This window comes from Falco cherrug, chromosome 5 (assembly GCF_023634085.1).
Source record: "Falco cherrug isolate bFalChe1 chromosome 5, bFalChe1.pri, whole genome shotgun sequence".
Classification (NCBI taxonomy): domain Eukaryota; kingdom Metazoa; phylum Chordata; class Aves; order Falconiformes; family Falconidae; genus Falco; species Falco cherrug.
The window spans coordinates 63,757,845-63,769,823 of NC_073701.1; the positions used below are offsets into that span (position 1 = coordinate 63,757,845).

Genomic DNA, 11,979 nt, shown 5'->3' on the forward strand with positions numbered 1-11,979 from the left:
TTTTACCTGAGGAACAGCTGCAGCCTGTGAGATACTTTCCAGTCCAGCCTCCTGCCCGTGGATTTCCCTTGCTGTCACCGAGCCCAGCAGCCCGCCAGAGCAGGGTGCTGGTGGTGGCGAGTGACCCGCTGCCCATAAAGGTGAGCAAAGCTCGGAGGAGGGGGGCTGGGACATACCCCAGGCCTGCAGGGAAAGTGCATCTGCTCACAGAATCGCCCTGAGAGGCTGTGCTGAAGGCTGGGGCTGACTGCTTTGGGTACAGCCACAAAGCTGCCATGCTGCTAAGTTGAATGAGGGAGCTCTTCAAGGGAGAAGCAAACTGGAGGGATGGAAGAAAGGGGTCTGACAAGCCCTAGAAAATGCAAAAAGACAGATCCCAGATCTGCCTAGATCTGCCCTTCGGTGCTAATCTTTTGTGACCTAGGCCACGTGCGGGGGCATTGCTAGGAGGATCTAGCCAGGAGTGATCCATGCTTACAGACCTGAATGCGCTTGGTCCCTGCTTTTCCTCCCACAAGCATACACGGCCTCCATCCCTGACCACCCAGCCCTGGCCTCGCTGGCAGGATTCCCCCATCGATTCAACGCTTGCCTTTTTTAGTGCAGCACCATAAAATCAGCCTGAAGCCAGCAGCCCTCCTCGCCCTGAGCCATGGGGTTGAGTTTCTTGCAATCTGAGCAAACAATTATTTTTTTTTTCCTTGAGGAAACCAATCTGTCTGACATAACCTAGAGTGCATCTGCAACCATTCTAGTCCACAAAAGGTGTTAAAATGCAGTAAGTCTTTGCTGATTTTCATACCACAGCACAAGCACTGAGCTTCTTCCTGGGTATGTGGGAAAGAGCTGCTTCAAGACCCAGAGACGTGACCCCAGTGATAGTGTGACTGGGCTTGCAATGCTTTACTGGATATACCCCAAAACCAGAGTCACCAAGAGAGGGGGTGGATTTAATGCACAAAACTTTTAAGTATCTACAAGTCAGACATCTGTAACCAAGCTATCAGCTTTCACTGCCTTTATACTCAGCAGAAATAAACGCTTTAATTTGAACCATTTTACATTTGCTTAATTGAGGCTTACACTAACTCATCTCTGGAGACACCTTTTTCTCTCCATTGACTATAAAGTGCAGGTTTGGAAATCTCTTTTTCAACTGCCTGAGTTAGGATGAATGAATATAGAGGTTTTGGGGATGGGCATGTCTTACAACCTTATGTAAGATTATTTTAAGACTTGCATGTGTCATAGGTACAAACACAGTGCTCTTCTTTTCCTTCTACATCAGTGTTACCGCACTGCTTTTGCTGTCCACATTTTACCTCTGCTCCCAAGCAATTCTCCTGCTTTTTCCTTGCCATTGTCTCTTCACCCATCAACACCCAGCCCACAGAAGCACTGGTGTGCATCTGTGACGAGGGATTTCAGTTATTGCCTAATCCTCCCCAGCGGACACTGTGCTGCTGCACGAGAATCAGAAACTGAAAATAACACATTTTTGGTCTCCAAAGCTGAATGAAACTGAAAGAGTGAAAGTAACCACAGGCAACCAGACAGCTCTCAGCTGGTTAGTGTTTGCAGCAGGGTGGTGCTTCATCGGTGACAAGGGGGAGACCCCACTGTCACTGAAGTGTTACTTGCTCTGCATGCACAGGGACCGTGGCACTCAGTCTGGTGGCGTTAATGTAACTGAAGTTACCCAAAGCACATGCCAGCTCTTTCAGCTGAACCGTACTCTATTAAAACCACTGTTGATCCTTACGGGGAAAGGATGGATTGAACACATTTGTCTCCAAAATGCAAGGATTGCTATAAGCCAGCATTTGGCATGTTGCATGGAAGAACAGCTCAAGGTAAATAGTTTAAAATGGATAATACACACCTGGTCTCCTTGGAGGGATTAGACAACCTAGTAAGTCTTTTATATCTTTCTGTTTTCCCTGCTTTTTCTCCATCAATTTGATAATTTTCACATGCCCCTGGATGAGGGTTGTGGTGTTTGCATGGGAGAGGGGCCACGTTCCTTAATGGAGAGCTGTGTGGCAGAGCTGCTTTGAGACCACGTCTGGGACCCTGGGGAGGGACAGAAGCAGCAGCTGCTGCCTTTGCCAGGCACCTCAAATCTTTGGTCTGATCTAGGTCAGGTTTCGAACCATGACTTGAAGCCTACACTCATCTGAACACCTGGCAAAGGTGAACATAGTTGGCATAGCAGTAGGGTGAGACAGGCATGTCTCAGCATCCTGGTTGCTACAAAAGAGTCCGCTGGCCTTGAGGTGTCTGCATTCCCTCTCTGTCCTCGCTCCCATCAGCAGAGTAACTCCCAGCACCAGAGGTGACTCACAGGTCAGTGAGGATGGCATGTCCAGCATCTGGACATGTTCAAGTCCTGCCTGTGGCCATGGGATGCCAGGGTCTTTGCTGCCCTCTAAGGAGAACGGTCCAGAACAGCATACATCATCTCATTTCACATGCCCAAGCAACATTTCTCTTCCTTACATTTTGTTTTCTCATGCCCATTTGGCTTCTGCTGCTGTGATTTACCCCTTCCTCAAGACCTGCAGTGCTCAATCTACTTAGCATTTCTGTGGCTATTTGCTTGCTTCTTCCATGGGGACCAAAGTCTCAAGAGAAGGCTTTGGTGGCACCTCTTTTTCTGCAGTAGTAGTGCTTTTCTCACTGCTTCTGGTTCAAAATCCTGGCTTTCCTACACTGCAGTCACAAGAGGTATTTTCATTTCCCTGCATTTCAACAGCTATCTCATAGCTTGCCCTGCTTTGAGCAGGAGGTTGGACTGCTTTTTTTAGCATCTGATAGAAAGAAAACTGAGGTAATTCTTAGGAGAACATTGTCATGGAGAAGCCACATCTGGAATTCGATAGATTTTCCCTAGAAAAGTGATGTAAGTCCTGTTTCTTTTCAACCATGACATGGAAAAGTTATTGGAAGTACTTCATCTATGAATGTCCAGGCTTCCAACTAGGAGAAGACTGGAGGGTCCAATAGGATTTTTCCATCTCTGAACTTTACAGGTTGAAGAAATGGAGGTTTGTCTTACAGGACAGACCACATGGGAGCTGGCCTGCAGGAGAGTTCATTCAACATCACTCACATCACTTCTCCACCCAGAAAGTGCACAGCTCTAGACAACGTATGGGCACTGTCTACACTGACATGAAAGGCAGAACCATGCCAGTTAGTAAGCATCAGAGCACAATTTTTATAAAAATCAGTGAAATGCAAAAGCATGACCTCATAGACCTCAGGAGTAGGACGAGAGGTTCATGACTGCTTCGGATTATTTCCCATTATAACAACCAACTCATTGCCACAGTATCCCTGGACTGTTACCTGTATTTTAGACACAATACATTTTTGGGATAAACTCAGGAAAGTTTGCCAAGGTTAATTAAAATTGTGGACAAGTGGAAGAGTTCGGTTCCGTTCCCACTGCTCATTCATTCACAACTAAACTGGACTCATTTTCCTCCACTTCCAAAAGAAATGCCCACATAAGGGTTTAGAACAGTTTCACTTGTCCACCACAAGAGTTAACCCAGGTGAGCTTTTGTTGACACCAATTACATGGAAGAACTTTTTGTTTTCCAAGAATGGCCTGCTGCAAATTGCTCTGCTTGGGATTTTACCATCAGGCCTTTTGAAACCTTGAACTGTGTTTCCATTGCATCCTTGATAGCACAGCTGGGTACTGGTTGTGTTAGCTAAGCTGGTATCTGCTTGGGCTGCTTGCTGTTTCACTGTGGCTATTTTAAGCACTTTTTGAAAAAGGAAGAAACTTGGTGTTGACTGCCTGTCCTCTTCCTTTCTCTGTGCACCCCTCCAACCATGACCTTATGCTTTACCGTATTAAAAACAGAAGGCCAGCAAGGACATCAAGCTCAGCACGTTGCTATTCTTCAGAAATGTCCGTCAAATTATGCTTTAAACTAGAGTCACAGAATCCCATTGCTCCCATTGCTCCAACTCCTCAAGACATGCTTTCAACGAACAAGCCCTTGCACTAACAAAAAGTAGCAGGATCAGACACAGAGGGCAAAGGCAGAGCTCAGGGGGTAAAATCCAGTGCAAGGAACTGCTGCCCACCGATGCTTTTACTGGGCTACAGGAGGGAGCGTCTGCTGAACCCTTGGGGTTCAGAGAGATACAGAGTAAGGCATGCAGCATGTGGCCTGGGACTAGGGGCCTGTATAGAAATGAAAAATCCAAGATAAAATAGTCGTGCTCCCTGCAGCTTTTAATCAAAATGTGCACAGAATATTGCCAGACCCCTTTAACTCTGCTCCAACATGCAGCTCAGGACAAGGGACCCTTCTTAGAGTCCCTGACTTTTGTCAGGCCTTTTTCTGATGATTCTTGGTCATAATCATTAACAGTCTTTAGTCCCATTTCCACCCCACTAATAATGTAGAAGACCAGCATCTTTCCTCCAGCTTTCCTTAAAGAGACCATAGGAACCAACACTGTTCGTTACCTCTGCCCACTGAGGTCAAGAGAGCACAGCCTACCAAACCTTATTCTCTGTGTCCAGCCCCTCAAATCCCTTTTATTCATTCCTAAGGAAAGAAAACAGTCTCCACCGAACCTCCTTTCTGGACAGATTGAGATCCTATTTGAACACCAGCTCAGCCATGGCTGTCCAGCAGCAAGCAGAGACCAAGGTGTGCCCCCAGGGTCTGCAGGATGGCATTAATAAGTGCTATTGCAAAGCCTTCACCGTCTTTGAAGGGAAAATATATAGCCTGACCACATTAATTACATTCTGAGAGGCTGTAGAAGAGCAGACTGTGAACATCTGTGTGTGCTCAGAGGCAGGCTGGTCAGGCGAGTGCCACCAGAGAGGGTCTGCAGGGAACAGGACCTGACGCAGGAGCTGCAGCAGCAGTGGTGCCCCGCGAGGAATGAGGAAATGGAAAGGGAAATCACCAGACACAGTTATCTGCTGCTGACACGTGATGCTGCAAGTCATCAAACTTGGGAGAGATCCTGAGGAAACAGCAAACAGAAACTGTCAACCCATTTCTGGGCAGGCATGAACAAATCTCCCCTGAATAACAGTAGAAATCCTCTCTTTTCCCCGAGTTTCCCTTTTTATGACCAGGTATATATTGCAGTGGGACTCTTGAGGGATCAGACTATTTCTCCAGGGAGAAGAGTGAAGCAACAGCTCAGCTGCCTGTTCTGAGACTGCTTCAAGGTAAGCTCTCGCTCCTTTCTCATCATTGCCTGCAATATTCCAAGTGTTTCCTTAGCTTCAGTTTAAATAAGTGAGACAAAGTGTGGGCTGCAGTTGCTGAGCTCTAATATCCACCCTCCAAGGAGAAAGTGAGAGTTTATGCATGCACCGTATTTTGCAGCTCTTTAACATTTGATGTTAAGGAAGGCAAGGACAGAAGGAATGGTTTGGGAAACTCAAGCACAGAAAAGGAAAGATCTGGAGAATATGAAAGAGACACTTAGAGGCAGCACAGAAAAGGAAAGATCTGGAGAATATGAGAGAGACACTTAGAGGCAGAAGAGATTGGAAGAAGCCTGGAAATTGTCACCACATGAGCTAATCCCTGGTCTTTGAAAAAATAATAAAATCAGGTGGGCTCCAGGAAAGAAAAAAAAATCACTTTTGGTGATGCTTGGATTAAAACCTCAAAGAAGGAATGCTATTCCCAAAGGAAATAAACTACCCCACTATGAACTGGCACTCCCAGAAGCTGATCCCCCAGATATCATTAGATCTGAAGCCCTCGGCAGCTCTGGCAATGTGTCATCCATCTGGAAGTGTCACCCAAACCTGGTGGGATGATCTGAAATAGTGGCAGTGTTCCTGCTGCTCACCTGCTGCCCCAGCCAAATGTTTAACCTGGCAAAGGATGCTTTGAGGAAACTATCAGCATGGGAAGCCTTGAGAACAGATGCACAAGGAGATGCCTGATGCTGAACTGAGATGTCTGATTGTAGGAAAACAGATTCATCCCTGCTTTTTTTAATTATTCATCTTGGTGATTGCAATTTGTCCTGCTTGTCTTGGACATCTCTTTGAGGAAGAATTATTGCCTAGGCTCTGGCAAGGTCTCGGTTAGCTAAGAGCAAACACCAGGCACTGGGTTGCATCTGAATGCCCCTGCCTACAGCACAGGAACCTGACAAAGGTTGCACAAGATGCACTGAAGATGCTGGAGGCAGAGTGCCCTCCTGATCCGAGGGTGGCTGGTGCCGCCAGGCACTCCTTTACACCTGCTCTGGCACCATCACTTACCTTAGAAATACTGCCTGTCGACTACAGCACGCACCAAGCAGATGAGGGGGCTGTAGCCTCTTTCATGTGCAACGCTGGGAAAAGGTAGGTTCAAGGTCTTGTTTTGGCCCACTGACAGAGTTTGGCTCGCAGCTGTAGGGGAGACTTGATTCAAGGTTATCAGAAATGCCATAAAACCCCTTGCATAATTAAGTTCCGCTTGCCAAGTCACCTGGAAAATTCACATCAAACTGTTGAATAAGAAGTGGATGGAGCTTATCGAGTACCATAATTCCACCCATGACCTTGCAAAAGACCTCTGGAAAAACACAGGTCCTGGCTCCAGCCCTGGACAAATTTACACTAAACCCTGTTAAAGAATCTATATAAACCACCCTGAGGCCACAGCTGGTTTCAGAATGTACCAGAGACATTTGAAAGTCCTCTACCACTTTGGGGCGAGCAGAGTCCTGTGAGTAAAATATTTATGTGCCGCTCTTTCACACGGTAGGTTGGTTTCTATATATCTGATACCGTTAGATGTATTTTAAGCTGGTTGAGGGGGTGGTGCAAAAGAAAGACTTTTCAGTAACTTTTCTGCCTGGGATGGGGCAGATAGAGTCATGCTCTGCAGAACATTGTGATAAGTCATTTCTTGCGGTTCACTTGTCTCATTTTTCAGCTTACTGGTCACCACGTTTCTGATCCAGCACTAGTAAAGAGATAAAGGACCAGATGACTTAGGTCAGAGCGAGGGTTTATCTAGCTCAATATCTTGAATCCAATGGAAATTAATAGATGAAGGTCAGGGAAAAGAGTAAGAAAAGAGCAAATGGGCAAGGTGAGTTTTCAAGCCTCCAGTGGTCCTCAGCTCAGGCACCTCCCCAGCCAAAGTGGGGTTTAAGTTTCAGAGGCCATGGCAGCTTTCTCTCCCATGAATTCTTTTGGTTGCTTCTCATGCCTGCTTTATTTTAAATGCTGATTATTTAAAAACCATTCCATCAAATGTATATCAATGAGATCAGAAATATCACTGCTATCCCAAGGCCTGCGGTGCACCTGAAAGAAGATGATGCTCTCTGCATTGCTGCCAGCATCACAGGGAATTTTTCAGCAATTCTCTGAAAAATTCTCTGAAAAAAAAATCTTGCTGACTACTGAAAATCATGTCAACACCTGGGAAAGACAAAATAGCACCTGTTTCTGTTCCAGAAATAGAAAATCCTGCACTGGTGCCTTTTACTTTACAGGAAAAATGATCAGCAAAGCTAAAGATATGCATGGGCAGGAACCCTGCGCAACCGTGGGAAGAGCTGCCCCTCAGTATCTGCATTGCTGCAGCAGCAGCCAGGGTGTTGATAAGATAGAGGCGTCATCCCTCTTGCTTGCTGCTGCCATCTGCTTGGCCCCCTTCTCTTTCTGTATCCATGTGTCCGCAAGTTCATTGCCTGGGGCTGGACACCCTGAAAATGCAAGCTGAGCAGCAGGACACACATTTCCCACCGTCAGCTGAGAGCCAGGACCCCAAGCTGGACCACTTTGGGTTAAACATCTGACCCAACTTTAGGGGAGACTAACCCTGCAGTGAGCACAGAGGAGTTACCGAAGAGCTGCAGGTTGGTGCAAACTTGCATGGGGCCAGAGACGTGTGGGATGCACAGCGTTACTGTTATTCCCCTTCCAAATCCCCAGTGAGACTAAAGCCCAGCTCAGTGCTGTGGGTGGCTGAGCAGAGCACGTGCCCAGCTGCAGGTCCTCTGCTGTGGGAAGGTCTTCAGAGCAGAAAGGAGCGAGATGGTGTTCTGAAATGAGGGACTTCCAGCCCCTGGGTTGCTTCAGGCTTTGTTCTCCAGTGCCAGTGCAAAAGCTGAGCTCTTGGCCAAAACGAGTACGTTGGAAGATATGGCCTTGTCCCCACACCATGCCTCAGTTCCAAGAAAACTTTGCTGTGTGAGCTGATTAGACGTGGGATGGATTTGAATCCCTCCTCAGACGGGCTGATTGCTCCCACTGCTGCCTCGTCTAGGCACCTAAAACCTATTTTAGATTTCACCTTCATTCCACTGTTGATTTTTCCATACCCAGGAGGACAGCAGTTGTCCCCTCCTTGGTCTCTCATAGTCCCCTCCTCTGCCAGCTGTGTCCCACAAGCACAAAAATGACTCCAGGCCATGATGAGCTTTCTCCAAGTTGAGTGTACCTCTGCATTTGCCCTCCAGGTGAGCCAGAGCCTTCACTTGAAACCCTCCCCACGATGCTGTTGCTGCTGCTGCTGCAGGTCTTGGCGAGCTGCCTCTGGCTGGGATGCAGTGAGGTGGTGACATCCTTTGAAAGTTCATGCCCTCAGTTTTTCTTCCGGGCAACTCCCCCAAATGAAGCCCTGGAGCCGGAGAGCCCAGCCTGGATCTGCCAGCTTTACAAGAACCAGTATTACTATGCCACCCTGTACGACAGGAACAGGCGTATTCCCGTATACTCTGCTTACCTCTACCAGCCTGGACCGGGCAAGAGACCTAAAACGTGGCTGGTTGAGCCCCAGGTGAGTGTCCTCTCCTACTGGCATGTCATCCTCCAGTCATTAAAAGATTAGCTACAGCATTTAACCAAACACTTCTTCCGCAACCCCCCCCCACGCAAATGGACCCACGGGACGGGATTCATCTCATCTCACATCAAACACCTTCACCACATTTCCTCTGCTGTGTCTGAGACATCAGCGGGAGGTTGATGTGAGTCATATCCTAAAAATTCCTGGTTTTCCACGTTGGCCTAATAGGAATATTAAGTCAAATTACATTACATTACAAAGTCAGATGACGCCCCCCTCCCTGTACCATCCAGTGGTGGGGGACAAAATGATGAAGAAAAAACATCTAACAGCAGCTAATTTTGAGGCACCGACAGTGCTGGGCTCTGATCTCCACTTCGTCTGAGCTATTTTGCATCCCTGACGTAGCTTATTTGCTCCCAGTTGTCAATCTAGCTTTGTAAGTAGCACGAGAGAAGTGCAGAGAAACTCAGAACTGGGTGAGACGACCCAGTGAAAATGTCTCGACACAGGCACTCAGCAACAAGAGGGTTAGGTTAGTGCTGGGTGAATTTATTGGTATTTCAGGCAGTGAAAAGCGAGTGGGATCAGGATCAGTCAAGCCAGAAGTGCGCAATCTCCATCCACCGGCAGTTGCCTCTTACTGCCATTGCCTCAGGCTTGGTTCAGAAGGATCCACCAGGCGCACAGCTCTCTGCAAATTGCATAGCCCTCCCAAACGTCCTTCTGACAAGCTTCAGACCTTCAGTAAAAAAGGCCAAGCAAATTATGGAAGAGAAGAAGAGGAAATTGAGGTCATTGCTAAGTATATGGTAGCAATAGGGAATTTAGGTGAAAATCAGCCACAGAAGAAAGCCACATACCTTGTTGCAGAGGAAGGCTGAAAATGTTTCCCTAAATATGAAAAGCAAGGTGTTATAGTTAAGAAAAAAATCATTTGCACTTGTTACTCATAGGAACTCCAGCAACTAATATGGTATTAGCACCACTGCAGCATCCTCATTTAAGGGGGATAAAAATGTCTCTCTCTTTTGCTCCTGGACCACAGACCCAGGTCACCTGCAAAACCTGTGATCTTGTTAACTTTCTTCAGAGGTCTTTTTGTGGTATTTAGGTTCCCCGGGTCTCTTTGGGGATTATAAACTTCTTTAAGAGGCTGATCAATTCTAACTAATTTTCAGTGATGCTGCGGAAGGAACACATCTGTGTTCCCTGGCACAGACATCAGCTCTGAGGCACATTATTAGCAGTGCAGTAGCAGATCCCACTTGCACTGAGGTATTTTTGCTTACTGAACAAAAAAGCTTCATCATCACAATGAACTATAGCTTTTCCAGAGAAACCTCACCTCTAGGACTGGTTTCCAACACATCTCCCTGTGTATGGGGTCAGAGGAGGCAAACACTGGTGCTTCAGGAGTGTGGTACTCCTGCAGCAACCACACATACTTCTTCCTACATGAAGGGCAAAGAAGGAGAAGAGGAGAAGGGACTGAGTCCTTCTCATCTCCTGGGAGTCCTGTGGGCTCCACAGCTCTTCTGCTCAACCTCTTCCCATCCTGTCCACCTTCAAGGACTCCCTAAGACACCCAGCCTTCAAAGAGGATAGCTGTGTGCTTTGTTTTCCCTAAGCCTGTAAAACATCAGGGTGTTGACAGACCGGGTTTAAAAAGGCATGAAAACCTTTCACAGAGACTGAGAGAGTGCTTGTGGAAATGGGGCTGAACGGAGCAAAGGCCAGGGCTGATGAGAGCATGATTAGATGCAGGTGATGAGGGTTGGATGTGATGAATGGGGGTGGGAGGAACTGGGGAAGGCCCTGGGCAGATGTGAAATGTGGAGACAGGGGAAAAGGGAACCTGTTTTGGAGGGCAGATGTCTCACCAAAGTCACCTTTCAAACCTGGGAGTGGAAAATGCTCATTGTCTCATGCATCCACCCACACTCCCAGTGCAGGCTGCAGGATGGATCTCAAAGGTCACGAGTCAAATAGAGAGCTGACAAAGTGTGAATTATTTTTTTTTATTTTAATATCTTGTGTTAGTTGAGGATTTTCATATATCGAGATGACAATAATAGTTGCTTGGAACTCAGAGACTTTTGCTCCAGGGAAACCTGCTCCCTTATTCCCATCCCTAATACTAACACTTCTTCCTCTTCTTTACCTGTCAAGCTGATGGGTCCAACTCATCCCAAAACTATGGAAAGAGAGTGGACCCTCTTAAATTATTTCAGCGTCACCTTAGAGCAACTCAGCAAGAGTCAAGCTATCCTCCAAGACTACAAGAACCTGACAGGTTTGAACCGTGGCCATTTGAACCCCAGTGGCCATCACTCCGACTCCGGCAGCAGGACGGCTACCTTCACCCTCACCAACATAGTGCCCCAGAATGAGAAACTCAACGGTGGTGCTTGGAAGAACTATGAGCAGCAAATGATGATCAGAAGGACCCAGGGCTGTAACACCACCTATGTCATCGTGGGTGCCGTGCCTGGGAACAACTATATCGCCAAGGGGAGGGTGAATAAACCCAGCCACATCTGGTCGAGTGCCTGCTGCGAGGTGGACACCAACCACAGAAAGGCTTGGGCGGTCATTGCCGAGAATGACAAGAATGAGGTCCAGCTCCTCACGCTGGGGGAGCTGGAGGACAGGTTGACCCAGCTCTATGGGAGGGACCAGGTTTCTCTGTTTGACAGTGACTGTCCCCGGGAATAAGCCCTGCTTCACATCCCGGGTGTAAAAGGCTCGGGAGCTTTTGACACGTCCTGTGCAGCATCCTGTGGATAATGGCTAGCTGAAAAGGGTCACATAGACATAGTCCAGCTGGCTGGACAAAAATGCACATCGCTCTCAGCTTATCTGAAGTAAAGCAAAAGTTACACAATAACAGGAAGATCGCGGTGGGAAAGAATGTTACAGGTGGGAACAGATAACTACAGAAGAGAAACTAGGGGCGGGCTTGGTATTTAGGCAACTAACCAATAATGAGCTTAACTTTTGTAATATGTATGAGCTAATTATAACAAGGCATAAAAGGTGACTGTAAGGCACAATAAACAAAGTCTGCTGGTCACTCATATTGAGCGACTGTGTCTTCCCTCCGTCGCGACAGCATCCGTCCTGCTTCCTTCTCTAGTAGTTTTCCAGGTGTCTCTCAGAGCACCTTCCCCTCTGATTA

General features: G+C 47.3%; 1 protein-coding gene across 1 annotated transcript; it reads left to right on the plus strand.

Moving 5' to 3' along the window:
- Positions 1 to 4,996: 4,996 nt before the first annotated feature.
- LOC102048524 (endonuclease domain-containing 1 protein-like) lies at positions 4,997 to 11,878 on the plus strand. The gene is made up of 3 exons (XM_014287473.3): positions 4,997 to 5,215; positions 8,470 to 8,789; positions 10,971 to 11,878. The coding sequence occupies exons 2-3, from the start codon at positions 8,505 to 8,507 to the stop codon at positions 11,514 to 11,516; spliced, it is 831 nt and encodes a 276-aa protein (XP_014142948.1). The 5' UTR covers positions 4,997 to 5,215; positions 8,470 to 8,504; the 3' UTR covers positions 11,517 to 11,878.
- The last annotated feature ends 101 nt before the right edge of the window (positions 11,879 to 11,979 follow it).